General features: G+C 39.8%; 1 protein-coding gene across 2 annotated transcripts in view; it reads left to right on the top strand.

Moving 5' to 3' along the window:
* PSMD14 (proteasome 26S subunit, non-ATPase 14) overlaps positions 1-12,019 on the top strand; it is a 63,462-nt gene extending 51,443 nt beyond the window's left edge. For both annotated transcript variants that reach the window (XM_042477838.1, XM_042477846.1), the window contains exons 9-12: positions 247-321; positions 3,064-3,189; positions 4,586-4,648; positions 10,027-12,019. In XM_042477838.1, the coding sequence (XP_042333772.1) occupies positions 247-321; positions 3,064-3,189; positions 4,586-4,648; positions 10,027-10,125 (363 nt within the window). In that variant the 3' untranslated portion in view covers positions 10,126-12,019. The remainder of the gene's footprint in view (positions 1-246; positions 322-3,063; positions 3,190-4,585; positions 4,649-10,026) is intronic.
* Positions 12,020-19,967: the final 7,948 nt, after the last annotated feature.

Here is a 19,967-nt window from a genome sequence, read left to right as displayed (position 1 = left end):
TACTGTATTTTTCTGAAGCTCTGGATATAGAATATATTATCTTCATTAACAGATTTCTGAACCAACTTTCAGGATTCAAAATTCCTCATGAAGGAATGTACCAATCTAGGTGTCTTTTTACAATTTGTTCAAAGTAATTCACAGTCCAACCCCCACTATTTCTAGATTTTAATCTGACTCTTCCATGTATTTGGCAGAAATGATCATGTGGATTTTATTTGTTCCTTTTATATGTTCGTTTCCTAGGCTTTAATTCATGGACTGAACAGACATTACTACTCCATTACGATCAATTACAGGAAGAATGAACTAGAACAGAAGGCAAGTTTTGTTTTTGTTTTTATTTAGCGTTTTCTTGTTCGCTCTAGGGGTATTAATTTTCTTTTCTTTTCCAGCATAAAAAATAGATAATAGATCAGACTGATTGTCTTCTCCTCCTGAGCAGTTCTGAATTTTAATTTCTCAAATTTTTCATTATCATTTCTCCACCTCCCATGTCATATATTCAGTGCATTTGCAGAGCAAATGAACCTTAGTTTGAACTCTTTAAAAAAACCTACATATTTTCCAAAAGACATCTGCATGCATAACTAACAAATGCTAAGTTGGTGAGAAGCAGTCTGTCTTATCTGAACAATTTAGGAACAGCTTTGTTTAAATTATGACAAAAACATGCCTATTCTATTTTTGAAGCCACGTATTTCTGAAAGCTATTTTCACTTTCTGCTGTTCTGTTACAATAAGCCTGATAATTTCCTTGCATTTATTTTAAAAAGCCTATACAGAGGACCCTTGTTATACGCTGGGGTTTGGTTCCAAGATCCCCCGTGGATAACAAAATCCATGGATGCCCAAGTCTCATTAAATACAGTGACATAGCAAAATGGTGTCCCTTATAAAAAATGGAAAATCAAGGTTTGATATTTGAAACTTGTACTTTTTTTGAACATTTTCAAACTATGGATGCTTGAATCTGTGTATTAAAAATCTGTGTGTAAGAAGGGCCGACTGTATTATACTTCCTTATATTGTTCGAAGCAGCTCATAAAATTAATGTTAAGAGAAAGTGAGCTCCTTATATATGTGATGGCATTGTGACAAAGCAAAAAAAAATTCTGGGGAAAAATACATAAGAACATTATAATCATATTTTTAAAAAACATACTATTAAGACCAGAATTTTTCCTGTTAAATATAACAGATATAATACTGGATGATTTAGTACAGGGTGAAGTGAGTGTACTGCTATATATGATCACTGCCGCCCAAATGATATACGCAAAACATTGGAAATCAGACTTATTACCATCTGTAGAAGAATGGATTGTCAAACTGAACAATTTAGCAATATTAGATACTTAAAATGTATGGAAGTACCAGAACAACCCAACAGTATAAAGGCAAATTGAAAGAAGTAGCAAAACTGTGGGAAATTAAGAAATGATCATAAATATGGAAAGTTAGATGTAGATTAATACTGTATATCTGTAACATGAATTGAAGGATGCAAACTGCATGTGAATCGATATGGACGGAATGAAGCAAACGGTGTGTTAATTAATGTGAAAATAAAAATAAAATAGATGTTGAAAAAAATCCATACAGGAACACTTGCACTACAATTGAGCATCTAGAGCCAAGTTAATGATGTAGCAAATAATTAAGACTTCTCCTGGTAAAAACAGTCAGGTTTGTAAGCTAGCTTTAATGGTTGACCATTGGAAGAGTTGTCCAGGCAGACAATTTTATAACATCTAGGCCACCAGTAAAACAAGTCTATGCCAACAACCCACAATTCTTAAGGATGCAAGTCATAGAATGATGCATTGCTTGAGGTATAAAATGTTACAGATATCAGTCCAAATCTTCAATGTCATCTAGAAGCAAACAGGTTATGTATGCAGTTGCCACAATATAGGACCACTATGTTATGCTTAATAGTGACCATAAGTAGCCAAATGGTGACATTCTTCTTCTGCAATACATTATGACAGGATGTAGGAGAGGGCCTTCTCTGCTGCAGTCGCCTGGTTTTGGAATACCTTCCTGACAGATCACAAATGGTTTTATTTTTGGCAAAACCTTCAGAGCCTGATTGTATTCAACCAGTTCCACACACGTGCATGATTTTAAATTGTCTTAAAACATTTTAACTGGTTTAAAATTCTCTGTTTTAGCTGGTCAGATTGTTTAATACATCTTCAGCTCATTTATATCATTCTTTCTGTTTTAAATTGTTTTAAACCAGTGATGGTGAACATTTTAGGGCCTGAGTTGCCCAAACTACAACCCAAAACCCACTTCTTTATTGCAAAGTGTTAGCACGGCAATTTAACCTGAATACTGAGGTTTTAGTTACATGAGCATCTTTTATCTTAAAAGAAAAACACAGTACATACAGCTTTTTATTGAAAGGTAAAAGTTTATACTTGGTATGCTTCTGAACAATTAATGGAAGGGGAAAAGAGTAATTGGAGGACAGGAGAGCCACAACAAACTGGAGCAGTGGTGGGCGTGCCAACAGAAAGGGCTCTGCATGCCCCCTCTGGCACACGTGCCATAGGTTTGCCATCAATGTTTTAAACTGTTCAAACTGATTGTAGCCTGTCACTCTGATATCCCTGGATATAAGGCAGGATATAAGTGTTACAGTAACATCAACAACAAAGAATCTTCCAGGACAACTGCATGTAAGCAACATTACTGTAACTGATGCTCACATTTATGAAGCCATAAAACAATAGCATCTAGAGCAGTGGGACCTTTTGGGACCCAGAGACTCCTTTCAAAATCTGATTAAAATGATAGATCCCTCTGAGAAAATACATAAGAACACACAAGCAAAATTTTGCTCACAGTTTATTTTATTGAATTGTAAATCTGTTTCCTTCACATAGGTAGAATATAAAAACATTTTTATGAAGTGTCTACTAAATTTAATAAAAAATAATTCCGGAAAAAGAGGAATGTTTATTTTTAATACTTCTTGCATTTCCTTATGTATGTTTTAAAAAATTCACTATATCGCATAAATTTATTCTTTTGAGTTTGTTTCTTTTGCAGATGTTGCTCAATTTACATAAGAAGAGTTGGATGGAAGGATTAACCCTTCAGGACTACAGTGAACACTGCAAACTCAATGAAACAGTGGTGAAGGAAATGTTGGAATTGGCAAAGAACTATAACAAGGTACAATTTTAAGCATTTGCTAGAAAATGTTATATAAATGTTATCCAGACATCACCATATTATCTTCTTCCAGTTCTGATTCAGATGTCCATTCCACATGTTATAGTGGGATACCTGTCCATCTTTCAATACACAAAAAGGCCAAGGTGTTTTAGACAGGAATGGGAGTACTTAACTTATGAAAGAAAATACATTATTTTGGAAAATTGATTTGTTGTAAAAATGGACATGCCTTGCTTGAGAAAAGGGGAATAGCCTCGCTGGTATTTCCTTGTTGTTCATTGTTGTTGTGTTCCGTCAAGTCGTTTCCAACTTATAGCAATCCTAAGGTGAATCTATCATGGGATTTTCTGGGGCTGAGTGTGTGTGTGACTCACCCAGTGAGTTTCCATGGCTGAGTAGGGAATCAAACCCTGATCTCCAGAGTCATACAGTCCAGCATTCAAACCACTACACCACACTGGCTGTCTACTTACTTTTTTTTAAAAGCCACATGAGCACTTCTAGAGAAGCCCTCAGTCTGTACAACAGTAAAAAGATGCCCTGAGTCATAAGAAGTGATCCTTCCTTCCTCCCATAGTTTCTCCGACTGTCAAAAGTTAAACCTTAAAACTCTTATAAATTAGGAAAGACTATAGCCACTTGTAGCCCCAAGTAGCTATTTAACAGTTCTTTAAATCCAGAAATCGGGGGGGGGGGGGGGGACATAGAATATTTCCAACAGAATGAGAAATGAAAGATATATGTAATTGCAACTGATTACTGAAGATAATATGAAAGGGAAAATAAGTTTAAGAAGAACTTATAGCCCGAAAAACCCACAAAAAACTTTAAGAACTATTTCTTAGCTGAAAACGTTAGGGAATGATTTGAATACAATCAAGTATCATTGTATAAAACTCCTGTACTCAAAGATGATGTCACAAATCTGGTAGGATAGGAACAGAAAATAATAGTCTCAACTGAAGTAGACTCATTGAATTAATGAGGATTGGGGAATGAACACTGTTGGTAAATGATTCCCTTCGGTGGGTCTATTCTAGTTTGGAGTAATAATTGAATCTAGGTTTACATTTCTTTATGTGGTTCTGTGAAGAATCGTGTTCATTGTTAGTGCTATCTTAATAACCACACTCCACAGAACACTTGCAGCTGCCGCGAAAACACTTTCTTGACAAGGGAAACATGCAGCTTGGCTGTTGACCTGATATGTTATGACTCAGTGTCATTGCTAAATCAATGAAGTTAGCTTCCTTATTAATTAGATATGTAGTCCTTAAAATAATGCTATAATTTTGCTTTCAGTTTTACAAAATCATGTCGTCTTTAAAGGAAATATGTGTCTGTTGAATTAATAAGATCTCAGGTGCTAAGATTTTCTGCATTTCCTTCACAGGCTGTTGAGGAAGAAGATAAGATGACACCTGAACAGCTGGCAATAAAAAATGTTGGCAAGCAGGTGAGGTGTAATGAATTATACTGACATGAAGTAACATGCTTTGTGTGTCTTGTTTAGTCACATGCTGGTGATTTTTTCTTTCTCCTTAACTCCTGATAAATAGTGCATTTATTTCCAATGATATGAATTATTTCAAGTCTTCAACGCCAACAGTGGACATAAAATTGCCGTTTGGCATCTGCCAGTGTTTTTATCTGGTACATTCTTGCTACAGTTGACATTTCGGCATTGTTTAAGTCGGCTTGGACAGAAAAGCCAACAGAACAAGATATAGTTATCTTTACCATCAACAATATTGATGCTTATTATTAGCACACCAAACCAGTAAATAACCTTTGGATAATAAGGCAGTAAATTGAGATCATTTCTGTAACTGTAAAGATCTTGGCCTGGATCCAAAAGAACTCCTCAAATAGTTCCAGGTGCCCAGCAGAGCGTAGGATATCTGTTCTGCGCTAAAGAGCATAGCTGATGGGATATTCTTGCTGTGGTCACTTAAAGCTACAGGGAACATCTGTGTTGCAAGTTAGCAGTTCTCCCTGGAAGTAAGAACTAATGTAGCTTAACATAGAGGGTGGCTAAGACTGAGCTGCAAGTCAGGAAATCCATTACAGTGGTACCTCGGGATACGAAATACCCAGGTTACGAAATTTTCGGGATACGAAAAAATCCCATATGGAATTATTGTTCCAGGTTACGAATGTTTTTTCGGGTTACGAAAAAACTTTTGGTGCTTTTTTCGGCTTTTTCGCACGGAATCGCGGCTTTTCCCCATTAGCGCCTATGGCAATTCGGCTTACGAAGGCTTTTCGGGTTACGAAAGCGGCCGCGGAACGAATTACTTTCGTAACCCGAGGCACCACTGTATTTAAATCACAGTTCTGATGTGAACTTACTTGTTGGCAACTAACCCTCTGCCTTAGTTCGTCTCCTCACCATAATATAGGGTTGGTAATGCTGATCACCTTACCAGAGTAATTGTTGCAGGGATGATACTCTTTCAGTAATTAAAATGCTATGCAAACAGTAAATATTGAATGCCATTATTCTTTCCAGTCCCAAGCATGATTACTGGAAAGGAGTGTCTGTTGATGTCCAGATGTTCAGAACTATTTGAAAATTAATTTTGGCCAATCCAGTAGGGCAGTTATGATGAAGGAGGCTATTAAAGAATATAATATTCCACAGTATGCTTGTATGGTTTTTAAGGCATTTTAAAAAAAAACTTGAGATGAAAGTGATAGCATTTATTTTACTACAGTACTAAATGAGTATGAGACACATAATTTAGGGTTGCTTTTTATATTAGTTGTTAGTTTTACTTTCCTACTGTCATTGAAATAGTGTAGAGGCTAGCTAATTCCTGTGTGGTAACCCACCTTGTTAAAATTCTGGCCTCACTGAGTGCTTGAGAAAAATGAAGCTGAAGAAGTACAGTGGGGCAAAAAAGTATTTAGTCAGCCACCAATTGTGCAAGTTCTCCCACTTAAAAAGATAAGAAAGGCCTGTAATTGATATCATAGGTAGACCTCAACTACGAGAGACAAAATGAGAAAACAAATCCAGACAATCACATTGTCTGTACCCATTATATTTTTCATCCTGCTTGAAGCATTTGGGATATGCTGAGCCTCTCCTGAAAGTTACACCCAAGACCTTGGAGGAGCAGATTTGGAGCTAAGAAGTGCGCTTGTTCTGGCTGTGTAGTATTCTAGAAAACGAAATTTCAGAAAATACATTAAATATACAGTTTCCTTGTTTGCCAAGTTTTCATTAGAAAGTAAAACTAAGTGTGTTGATAAGCATCTTTCCTTGGTCATTGATGGAGTCACATTAAGTGATCCAGAACTGGACAGAGATAAATGCTAATTTGGTAGCAAGCAATGCAGTTCTTTTACATTCAAACTGGAAATTTTCTAATAAGAGCATTTTTGCATTGCTTCAGGTTTTTCTATTTCAGTATGTTTTCCTGACTGTGTTTTATGGTTTGTTTTCATTTATTTAATTGGAAAGCACTTTTGTTTTGAGTGAGGATATCTTAAAATAACATGGGAAGAAATCCCAGTTCCATTGGAAGCAAATGGCAACGCTCCCATTGATTTCAATGGAGCCCAGATTTCATTAATGAATTTGATAAATTAATAAGAAAAAAATGCAGTGTCATGATGATAGTGTAATAATATAGTATAATAACTGGGTATTAATTTGAAGGGCACTACATACCCAGATAATTTAAATAGTTGTTTTTATTTAGGATAATGTGTGTAATGTTGAAATAATATTGAAAATTACTATGCAGTTCTGTATTCAGTCACAGTCTTTATTCTCAATGGGACTACTCTGAAGTAAGTCATGTTGAATTCACAAGGCTTACTCCTAAAGATGTGAGTATATGGTTATGGTTGAAGACCTAAAGTGAACAGTCCATACTCCTGACACCATTTCACTCAGCAATTGGGAAGAAGAGTGTTGGTTTCATAGACTTTGCTACTCAGCTGATTGGCAGGTAAAAAGGAGTGGAGCTGCAAGAAAAGTTAAACAAGTTTTACAGCTCTTTCCCACCAATCTGCTGAATAAAACAGAGATGTAAGAGAAAGGAGAAATTTAGCCGTCTTTTCCCTTCCCTTCTGATTTGATAAAAATAGTCCCACCCTTTCATCCTATGATGAGGGGAACATTTGGCAGTGCAGAAGGCGATGTTTGTTGGAATTACATGTGGAGAGAAGGACAGTAGCATCCAAAATCCACACAACTGTGATACTTTTATTGGCCAACCAAAATACCACAAATGCATGATGTACTTTGTGCATTTTGTCTGGCCAGTAAAGGTATCGCTATTGTGCGGATTTTGGATGTTACTGTACTTCGCTGTATGGTCAACATGGTTATGTTTTGTGGGAGAAAAGGGTTAAATATCCCCTACTTCTGCAAACCTGATGAATGGGTATAAGGAATGAGGCAGTTGGGCAGCAACCAGACAACTGACTGCCCACTCCCCCCATCAGCGTTGCAGTTTGGCCAATATGAGTAAGAGTTGAATTACATTCAACACAAATGCATTTAACTATGCCCGTAGCATGTGTGCTTTTTAATGAAAATAGTCTGAAGCTTTAACAAAGTCTGTCACAAAGGCCTGTTACAGACAGGCCAAAATAAAGCTGCTTCGAGTCACTTTGGAGGTATGGTATTTCAATGATGCATGCATCCTAAGAGTCCAAAAGCCGCACCAAAGGCACATTCCAGTTCTAAGGACTGGAGTGCAGCTTTGGTGCGGCTTTTGGACTCTTAGGACGCATGCATCATTGAAATACCATTCCTCCAAAGTGACTCGAAGCAGCTTTATTTTGGCCTGTCTGTAACTGGTTTCTTTCTCTTCTCCCATATAGTTACTAAATGACTTGAAGCATATGATTTTGAGTGGGGAAACAGTAGAAAGGGGAAATGTTAAAGAGCCTGTTATCTACCTCTCCCTTTCCGCCAAATACTTATTCCACTCTTGAGCCATTCTCCATACAGCTTGGGAACATTGTGTAGTTTAAGTCAAAACTTGTGGGTCACTTAACCCTAAGCTAATGATTCATAATAATTGTTGTTCTTTAGGTGTTTAGCCTCTTTTTTAAATTTCATCTCTCACAGAGCATACATATTACAACTAATTAAAATACAAAGTGCATGATCAGACCCTAAAAATAATATTTAATACATCAACAAGTAAAATAACAGATAGTATGTAACACTTAAAATAGCAGCTGTAACTGAGAAATCCTTAATTGGAAGCACAGTTCATTGAACAAATCAAAAGTAGACTGGAATAAATAAGTCTTTAAAAAGTTGCTGAAGGTCTTTAGAGAGGAAAGTCATTTAATAATATGGATGCACTTTCTAGGGGAAGACACTCAGAGATAAGGGGCAAAAGCCTGTCTCTGGTAGTGACAAATCTTAACTCTTGCTTGCGAACCAGAGAACAGGATTGCTGGCAGTCTTTCATATAACATGATCCTTGGCTGTGTACAAATTTTTAAAAGTTATTTCTAGCATCCAAAAGTGGGCTCAGAACCGAACAAGCAGCTAACTTGGAAGAGATTTAACATGAAGTATACACCTGACTCATATAAGCATTTTGACTGTTGCATTCTATAGCTGTTGTAATTTTCAGTATATCTTTCATGGGAGTTTGATAAAGTGCATCAAACTAGTAATGAAATCTGGTGTATGTCTTATGAGCAATCTTGACCCTGAAAAAGTAGCTTCTGCCTCAGCTGAGCTCAGTTTATATAACATCACAATTGAAGATGCTATTGACTATAGGCACACTGATCCCGTGCAGTGAACATCCACAGACTAGTTGTCTTTGTAAATCCCAGCTGCATATTGGGTACAGGCAAGATCAGCATGAGGAGCATTCTCTAAAATAGCAAGTATTGTGCTAACTGGTAGATGTCATAACTCTTCACTACTACATCTGATCTAATGCAACCACCATAGAGTGGTTGTGGAACTGTCCTTAAATTTGTGTAGAGTGAAATAGTTCCATGCTTGAAAAGAGTGGAGGGAAACTGCTATCTGTGGACAGGTTTTAATAGCTGCCTTTTAAAGGCAGTTGGAGGAGTACAAAAGCCAAAGTATTATAGCTGTAAACTAGTCTGAATGGCACAAAACAGTTGTAGGCAGAGATTATTTTGTTCTCAGAATCTGATATGCATTCCAAGAACCTCTTGGTCAAGGCAGGTTCTCCTTCCATTTGGGTCCTTTGCACATAGACAGCTGAGCATATCACTGTAAGGAAGGAGAAAGTCATTGCAAATGTGGGTACTGTCATGTGACTAAGTGCCATCCTGTAAAGATTCCCCACCAAACTCAGGCTATTGGTGAAAAATGACATATATTTCTGTCATATGGTTTAGTCCTGAATTTACTCCAAATGGCATATTCATGTCAGTATCTGAGGCACCATTTAGCCAAATGGAACACCATATTAACGCAAACATACTCAAACTCTGATTTTGGGAGTTAAGCAGAGTCAGGCCTGATTGTGAGATCATCCAGTAATATTGGTTTTCTGGGTAGAAAAGAATCCTGCCAGAAATCCTGGATTGCCTGTCAGTTGACAATACTGGAATTGACGAACTAGTGATTTTTCTCAGTATAAAGGCGTTCCCTATGTTTCCAGCTGTAGACATTATGCAGCCACTGTTAGTAGAAGAGTTGGACTAAGATGTGTTTGACTGAAAAATGCATCAAATAGCTTGCATAATAGAATTTCAACATTTAATTGCTCATTGACTGCATCAGTTCTACCATCGAATAGAAACTTAGAACTGTTTGCAAATGTGATTTCTGTTAATGTCTACAAATAACATCTTCTACTTATATTTTAGGACCCCAAACGCCATTTAGAAGAACACGTGGATGTGCTGATGACTTCTAACATTGTCCAGTGTTTAGCAGCGATGTTGGATACTGTTGTATTTAAATAATGACTTACTCATAAACGCTGTTCCTTGTCTATAATCATCCATTGTTTAAAGCACCAAAACTAAGATATATTTGGATGTCAAAGACATCTGGCATCATTTACAGTCTAAGAGCATCACTCTAACACCTTTTCCTCTCTTGTGCAATTACTTTGGAGATTTCTTTTTAATGTCACGGTCTTTGCCTATTCCTGAGCAATTCAAGGACTGAATTATAAAATGTGTTGTTTCCATTTTAATATTTCAAAGTTAATTGGCAGTACATTATACATTGGTTATTACTTTGAAGATTTTTTGTTTGTTTGTTTTTGTTTTTATAAAGTATGTTAACCTATGTAAATGTTCTGTTGGGGTTCATGAATTGGGAAAGGGTTGTTGACAATGCTGTACCAACTGTAACAATTAGGGGGGAAATATTTCAATAAGTTGATGAAAAGTAGACCTGTGGCATGGATGTGATTTTTGCAAAGTGTTCCTCTGTGAGTAAGATGCATAAGACACACACTCTTTCTCCCATTCATTTGTATGTGTGTGTGTATGCCTTCAAGCCACCTGTCAACTTATGGTGACCTCGTGAATTTCATAGGGTTTTTCTCAGGCAAGGAATACTCAGGTGGTTTTGCCAGGATCGTCCTCTGAAATACAGTATAGCCTACAGTACCTGGTATTTGTTGAAAGTTTCCCATCCAAGTACTAACCAGAGCTGACCCTGCTGAGTTTCCAAGATCAGATGGGATCTGTTTCCTTTATGAGATTTACGCCTGCTCATTCATTCAGTAGGAATATCAGACTTTGTCTGTCTGTCTTTTTTTTTAATACCTAGGTTCAGCCTTGAAATCAAGAGGGAATTCTAGAATCCTTTCAAAAGTGAGCAAGAACTTCTTTAAAAAATGAATATGGAATTTCCTTTCATTGCTTCTAGGATTATAACTTTTCAAATCAAAGGGATTGCAGCTTCCAGGCAGGCTTGAGCGTGTCTTTGCAGCCTGTAACCACTGAACCCAATTCTTCACATAATGACCACTTAAACATTTGCATAAGAGAAGATGGAAACAAGATAGAGCTACAGCTGCATCAAGTAGTTTGATGAACATCTTCTGAAGTGTGCCAGTCTCGTTTGATAGTTTAGTCTGATCGTTTAAAGTAATGATTGGTGTGGTCATAATTGATATGGTCATGATAAAATTGAGCAATAGTTTCAGGGAGGTAGCAGGAGATTCCTGTTGTGATCAAATCTATACTCCCTCATGGAATCTGGATGAAGGAGTAGATAATTTGAGAGAACCATCCCAGATTATCAAAACCTCAGTTAACAGATTTTACTAAAATATTTATGAGAATGTGGTAATTTAATCATGAAGCTGTTTTCAGGTTCCAGGGTGAGTGCTCTTAAGTTACCATATTCCACAACTTCTCCGTCAAGCATGGAATTCCATACCTCTAGAACTTCATCTTTTGGTCGTCTTTTCATTTAAAAAATCCACCCACCCCTTCTTGTTCATAGGGCTGCAAATAACCTTCAAAATATTTGGGGAATGTGTTGCACAATCTAAGAAAACTCAGAAAAGGTTTAGTGTGTGATCCAGTAAACTATCATAAAATACAGAAATTCTTTGTCCACATGTTCTGTAAATGAATGTTTTAAATATATACAGACAACATCAGATCACAAACATACCATAAAAGGTATGTTTTTGGTTAAATTGTCATGTTTTTAAAAGCCCTGATTTTTTTTTTAAAAAAACTTACTGTAATAAAACTTAATACGAAATAAAAAGTATGCAATAAGCGAACTATCATGACCCATTCTAGAGAATGTGGATGAAAACAATATTTTTGAATTAAGTTTTTGAAATTGAATAAAGGAAGCCCAGTTACTAATAAATTTAAAATCCAATTTGTCTATTTTCTTTCACTCCTTTATAACGTGAATGTTTAGCTATTGCAGCATATTTTACATCTAATATCCACTGTTTTAAATCAGACACCTTTTTCTATATGTAGCATGCAAACTTCTAGAGGCAGCTATCATATAGCTTGCTAGTGGAGGCTGTGTATTTTATGCTGAGTATCAAAAAATAAGTTATAATTAAATCTAACAGAATAACCCAACATTTCCTCCTAGCAGAGAAATTTGTTTTTCAGTTTAGGTTAAATCTTCCATTTGGTAAAGAAAATCTCATAACCTAGATGAGGTCTAAGCAGGGCTTCCAGTAGTCATCAGGAGAGAATTCACTGCCCTGTGTTTTTCCCCACCATCCTGTATTTCCCACACACACATTACCTTGATTAGTAGAATCTATGTAAAATAAGCAAACTTTCATAATTTATGCTGCTGCAGAATTTGGGGCTAGCTGTGATTTTGGGGGCAGGGTAGCATTCTTACAGGATGTAAAGGCTTTTTAAATATATTATCTGCACAGGGGCAAAGGTTATTCAGATCCAGTGTCTCTTCTTTCTGTTTCAGTGTAGGATATTGAGTTTTGCCTGTGGAGAAGAAAAGAAGGAAACCAACATAGTGACAGCTCATGTCTTGTATGTGTTTCTTCTTTTCTTTGGAGCTGTAGGCTGCTCTGAGTCAATACTTGCAGTCCTTAACTATAGCACACACCAGCTTCTGAAAATGATTTTTGTATTTTCACTTTGGAAGAAGAGAACAGAAGATTAGGTTAATATTAGGCATAAACTGCTCTGGGTTCATCTGTCCTGCAGAAAGAAATTTATTATTAATCCTGAACTGGAAGTATGTGCATCTTCTAATTTTAGTGCCTTGGCCTGATTTTGGCAGTTGGATATTGCTGTTGCCATTTCCAAGACATCTTTGTTGGCACCTATGTCCTTGGAAAATGTTTGTCAAAGATGTGATCTTTCATACTGCCAAATTTCCTTATGAAAAAAAAGGATACACATGTTGCACAACTTCACTGCACAGCTTGGGTGTCAGTGCCCCACTTAATGCGCCCATTGCTAACCTTACTGTCAAGTTGCTGCTTCTGTTTATCTTGTAACTTCACTTTGGACAAAGAGGGCCAGTCAAGTAAATTAATGCTGTAATATTTCAATAGTAGTGTCACCTGTTCCCTGCCCAGTCTTAGGAATAATAATAATAATAATAATAATAATAATAATAAAAAATTTATTTATATTTCCCCGCCTCTCCCTACATATCGAAGCGGGGTTACAACCCGATAAAAGCATACAAAATACAATATCAATATCCAATACAATACATCTCAATGATAATAATATCAAAACTAATTTATCATAGTACAGAGCTTTATAGCAGTGGAATTACACAGAATCATCATTAAAAACTAAAGGATGGGTCTTAAACAGGGTCAGATGGATAGGCCTGCCAGAAGAGCTCCATCTTGACTGCCTTAAAAGCGTCCAAGGTGGTAATGAGACAGATCTCTTCTGGCAGGCCGTTCCATAATTTAGAGACAGTGGCGGTAAAAGTTCTTTGGGAAGTCGTATTTAATCTAGCCATTTGTATTTCTAGTAGATTCTTCCCGGATGTGTTAAGAGTGTGGGGCGGATTATATAGGGAGAGGGATTCCCTCAAGTAACTCAGGCCCAAGCCATATAGGGCTTTAATGAAGGTCTTAATGGAATACAGATAACTGGTGTCTACCTGGAAATCTTGTCAGTACCATAATTAAAAATGAGAAGCTAAAAATCTAAAATCAAATAGCTAGTCCCTTCATGCTCCTAATTTTTAGTTCTCAATCACAGTTATTCTCTTTAGAATGTTTTTGCCTACATGAGCCCCAATGGGAGCATCCCTTTGTTGCATCTACACACTGAAAGACCTAAGAGGAAAGTATGTCAAATGACATTTTGAGCTGTAAACAGGGGTGCCAAGAAAGGACAACATGCATGCAGCTCTCATTCCACATCTTTACAGCAGAGCAGAGCGTTGATTTTACCAATGCAGATTGTTCAAAGAGGTCTTGGAGGACATTGACATGACCTTTCCAGGAACTGGCAGCAGATGACTTGGATATGGCTGTTCTGTGCTGCTGAAAGTGGTGGTCCATGGATCCATGCTTCCAGGAGAGAGAAGTAGTTACAGCCAGTGGCCACAGATATTATGCCAGTCTCTGGGAGACAACAACAACAAATTTCTCCTGCCATCTCCTCCACTTGCATCCCCATCCTACCTTCTAATGCTATCATTTTCTGTGCTACAGCAAGAACCATCTTTAATGCTTGGCTTAAATCAGGACTATGGTCCAAAACACACTGCAGAAATAAACCAGTTTGAGACCACTTTAACTGCCCTGGCTCAGTGCTAGGAAATTCTGGGAACTGTAGTTTTGTGAGACATTTAGCCTCTGCCAGAGAGCTCTGGTGCCACAACAAACTACAATTCCCAGGATTCCCTTGTGCTGAGCCAGGGAAATTAAAGCAGTCTCAAACTGGATTATTTCTGCAGTGTGTTTTGGATCTATGTTGCAAAGGTAATATTTCAGAATTTGCCTAGCAGATCTGAATCTTTACCACCTGGGGCCAATTTCTACACAAATAGAAGACAGCCTGGGTATAATCCAAGGGTTAAATTCAACTAGCATAGACCCACTGAGTGAAGGTACTTACATAAGTGTTGACTTACCAAGTGACCATTGGGTTCATTGAGTTTACTCCAGTTGGAGTTAACAATTGAATTTAGGCTGAAATGAATTTGAAAACGTTTCCAGTATTTGCATTAGAACTGTTTTCAAAATAAGATTAGCAGGCCACATGTCATTAAGACTCAGCAAATCGGGGCTGGTCTAATCCAGTGTCTTACAACATACAGGCCCGTTCCTCACGGGCCTTTGCAGTGCCCCGTCACGTGCTAGGGGTTGGCTGAGGACCTAGTGTCCATACCGGCCTCACCCCTAGCACGTGATGGGGGCATAAAAATGGCTGCGCCCTATACACACGTGCACAGCCATTTTTACATGCTGGACGCTTAGCATCCACACGTAGCATTGCGAAAATGGCGTGTCAAGTGTGCCATTGGCACTTCATCATGTTATTTCCATGATGCAAGAAGAAGCGCCATTTTGGAGCTTCTTTTTAGCTGCGCCGGGAAGCCTTGCGGTTTGGCCGCTGGGACTTCTCGGTGCAGCTAATGACAGCACAGGCAGAGCGCCACTTTTCGGTGCTCTGTAACGCGCCACAGTTACCGTGCTAATTAGGTCTGGTGGAAGTTGTAGTCCAAAACATCTGGAGGAGTTTAGGGACAGTGATTTCATGAACAGTAATGTGCTCTTCAGATATTTCAGAGATAATCTTGTGTGAAAGGCTGCTGTGTGGAAGAGGGAGCTGATTTATTTTCTGTTGGTTTAGACTACAGGATTAGAACCAATAGGTGGCCTTTGCAATAAATTATATTTTCACTAATATCTTGGAAGAAACTTCCTAACAGTTGTTTAATGATAGAACAGACTGTGGGGTGGTGGATGGTCTATACTGGCAATATTTTAGCAGAGGCTGTAAGGTCATCTACTGGGGATGTTGGCTATTGGGGCGCACCCATTAGGGATTGTTTGGCCACATTTTCCACTGCAGAACTTGTTTTCAGCAGACACTTGGATCAGATTGGGGTGTGCAAAGCCCATACACTGGACCACAGTTCCCACCATTGGCTAGGGCTGATGGGAACTGCAGTAAAGAGCCACTTTGAGCTCTTCCCTGGACTAGGCGATGCCCAGGGTACTCCCTGTCTCTGATCCATGGATGTATTAGATACACTGCTGTTCTAAGAAGGATGTCATAGTAAGTACTGCCAAGTTGCCTTTGATAACGACTGCCTTTTGGGTCATAGAAGCAGAACAGAATAGTGCTATTACTCTAGAAGATTAATCAAAACATTCCTCTTTTGTGAATGTTCAGTGCTCATTAAATATTAATTTTAAAAATGTACAGCTGTGATGGGGGTAGTCATCAGTAAGAGGGCATTTGAAGAGAAAACAGATTCTAGCTTTGAATCAGAGGATCCAAACATGTTTATGTACCTCATTCTCTCATGTACCTCAGAACATTACTGACTTAATACTGTTTATACTCAAATACTAATAGGGTGATGGATGATTCTCAGTCTATCCTGAACGATGACATCTCCCTCTCATCAGCACACTTACTTAAATTGCTATTTATCATACAGCAGCCAACACACTGTTCAGAAATTAGACAAATCCAGATGCCAACTGTGTCCCATATCTGTTCCAGCAACACTACCCTTCAAGTTGTTTCTGACTTACAGTGGCCATACAACAGGGTTTTCTTTGCAAGATTTGTTCAGAGAAAGTCTTTCATTGCCTTCCTCTGAGACTAAGAGGGCATCCAATGGGGTTTACATGGCCAAGTCGGGATTCGAACCCTGGTCTTTCAGAGTCCTACCCAACATTCAAACTATGGTTTCACACTGTAAGACTCATGGAATTGATAACACTTGCAAGTTCGTACTGCTGCTCATCCTCCAATGTGAAATGTGCCACTAATTGCAACGTTCTGTGTGGTGCAGTGATTTGAGTGCTGGACTACAACTGGAAATCATGGCTCAATTACCTGCTCAAGCATAAAAACCCACTGGCTAACCTTGAGCAAATCACACTCTCTCGGCCTCAGAAGATGGCAATGGCAAACCCCCGCTGAAGAAACTTGCCAAGAACACGCTACAATAGGGTCACCTTAGGATCGCCTTAAGTCGCAAATGACTTGAAGGCACACAACAACAAAATACAGGATAAGCAAATCACTCTCTACACCAGGTGTAGGGAAAATTTGGCCTGCAGGCAGCCCCAAACTCCTTTTGAGCATCTTTTTAGTCCTCCCTTAACACCCCTGGAAGATAGATTTTTAAAATGATCCCCCAAATTTCCATGAAACAAGGAGTAAAAACAGTTGCAAATTGCAGCAGTAGTGCTCCTTTCACCCTTCCGGTTCCCTGTGTGAAAACATGAAATTGCTGAAAAATGCACCCAGATGTTGCATCATATCACTTCCTGTGATGTAGTGCAGCAGTGTAATGCAACCCACCAGAGGTTTGGGGAGGGATGATGATGCCCTGCTCTCCACAGTTGGCCACCACCTGCTGTCTAAAAAGACAGAAAACACAAGGAAAAAAAATGGCAATGGGGCTAGGGATTAAGTCCAGCAAATGCTGGCAGCTTTTCTCTTCTTCAAAGGCCAAAGCAATGGTAGTTGTAATGGAAGGAGGGCCTTATTTTAGATGGAAACACAGCATGGCATGGTGGTGCTATGCCTGGCTGATGTTCTCTCCCTCAAAAGCCAGAGCAATAATAATTTGGAAGAGGAAGAGGAAATGGACTTGGAAGTGTTTGCATCTCAGTCTAGATTATAAGCAAAAACGTTTTTCCCCCTCTGAAAGAATTCTGATCTTGTGACATTTGCATGTGCATCCCTAAGTGCTATCTGTTTTCACTGTGTAACACATTAAAATGTGTTAGAGAACAGATGACAATGACTTTGCATATGAGTTAGGCATACATAAATTCCTTGAAAATCAATGAGATCAAGGCTACAATCCTAAATGCTCTTATAAGGAAGTAAGTCCTGTTGGAATCAATGGCATTTATTTGTTTATATAAAATATGTTTAAAACCCATTCTAGGATGTATTACTCTGATGGAGCAGTTTAGAGGACGCCCCCCCAATTTTTTTTAAATGAAAATGCAGTAACAACAGCAACAAGGAAAGTACAATAACATCCAAACCCCACAAAACAGTGATACCTTTATGGGGTCAAGCAAAATGCATAAAATACATGGTGCAAGCAGTGGCATTCCTAGTACTTGTGTCACCTTATGCAGGTGCGCCACAAGTCAGCCAAAGCACCAGGGAAGATGGGGGATAGGTGCACACATGTACTTGCATGCTCACCCATCCCAATCAGGTGTCATCCCTCCTCTCAGGCGTCACCCAGTGTGGTCCGCACCTCTTGCAGCACTCGAATGACACCACTGGATGCACGCTTTTGATGCTGCACTGGCTTCTTCAGGCAAAGGTGTTGAACAAGCAAACAGGAGAGAGAGAGAGAGAGAATGATAGTGTTAGTCACAGGCCCCCATTTTCTCAAGGTGATCTCCACAGAACAACACCAGGGATATCTATGCAAGCAGGCCTCTCCTCCTCCTGGCCTTGTGGCACTGGGAACAAAGCATTCCAAAGTCTAGGAGGAAAAAATTGAATGCAATTAGCAATGCAGAAAAGTACTTCTTCTGAGATCCAAGGGGTCTCCTCTCCATCTTTTGTAAGGTCACAGCCCCCTTAGTTAGGCAGAGAACATAGAATTTCTCAAGGAAAGCCTCCAAGCTTTTGCATCAAGAAAAAATTAGGTATGGTAAAACATTCCAAATGTAGTCCCAATTAAAAAAAAAAAGTTTTGCTTTTGTTGGAGGTAGAAAACCCAAATAGAAAAGTCCCAGTCCATTGGTCCTAGGATTCCCTGTAATGGTTAAAATGTGATATATTCACGTCCAGGAAACATATTCAGGGGTAGCCATGTTGGCCGTATAGCAAAGTACAGTAACACCCCAAATGGAAAAAGCACAGTGCAGCACAGTGCAGTATATTTCTTCTTCGTGGTCTCTGCGAATCATACAAATGGGTTTCACTGCGCCTGCGCAGTGCTGCTCGGAACCTACTGGAATCACTGGGCAGAGTTTACTCTACAACATATTGAAACTTTTTGGCGGTAACTCCGCCCACCCATTATAAGGCCCCTGCCTTCCCGCTCTTTTCCCCAGTTCCTTTTTTCCGCCGCGCTAGCTGCTTCAGGGAACTTTCGCTTGCTTCGCTTGCTTGGAATCACTTTCGTTTTTGACCTCGGACTGTACTCTTGACCATTCTTTGTCTCCTGCCCCTGGTAACTTCGGACTTTCGGACTGTTGACCTCGTTTACGGATTCTCCTCTGGCTTTGACGACTTCGGAAATGCCTGCACCCTTCAAGAAGTGCGACATTTGCGGGGGCAAGGTGCCCGTCCAGGACCCGCACTCCTCCTGTCTGCTGTGCCTTGGCAAGAACCATGATACCAAGGCCTGCCTGCTCTGCAGATCCCTCTCGTCCCAGGCCTGGAAAAACCGTGAGTCCCGGCTCACTTCGGCGATCGCCCTGGGTAAGGTGCAAGAGGGAGGTTCGCGGTCATCCTCTGTTCCGCCTTCCGCGCCCCCCGCCTCGTCTTCTCGGGCCAGTGTGTCCAGCGTCACATCTGGCAGGGCCGCCGTTCCCAGCGTGGTGTGTGTCCCGGCCGGGACAACCCCTTCCACCACCTCCGATGTGGCCCGTGGCTCCAAACCGTCCAGCGCCACCGACAAACCCTCCAAGCGCCCCCACAAGTCTTCGGGGACTGAGGGTACCGAACCGGCCTCCAAACCGACGAGGAGATCGGAGGGCTCGTGTTCGAAGAAGGCTACCGAGCAGGAGCTCCATCTCGCCTCGCCTTCATCCTCCAAGGCATCCAAGGCATCGCGCCATGCTCCGAAGCCAAAAGAGTTGGCTGTGCCTTTGGAAGGGGCAAAGTCTCCAAGGCCTTCTTCGTCGGCAGCGGCTGCTGTCCTCCTGGACCTCCCGGACAACCCCTTCTTCCCGGCAGAAGAGGTCCCGAAGCCTGGGAAGAAGAGACACCATGATAAGTCGGGTCGTGATCCTGCCCCGAAGAAGTCCAAGCCTTCCAAGGATCGGCCCACCTCCGACCCACCGAAGGCGAAGGACAAGAAGCGCTCCCCCTCAAAACAGGGCCGCGCTTCCACTTCGACAGCTCCACGCGATCCGGAGCCTGCGCCGGGGGGTTGACGGACTCCGGTACCAGACACGCCACCGCCTCAGCCCACC

This window comes from Sceloporus undulatus, chromosome 1 (genome assembly GCF_019175285.1).
Source record: "Sceloporus undulatus isolate JIND9_A2432 ecotype Alabama chromosome 1, SceUnd_v1.1, whole genome shotgun sequence".
NCBI lineage: Eukaryota > Metazoa > Chordata > Lepidosauria > Squamata > Phrynosomatidae > Sceloporus > Sceloporus undulatus.
The sequence above is the reverse complement of the archived record's forward strand: the minus strand, read 5'-3'. Positions and strand labels throughout refer to the sequence as shown.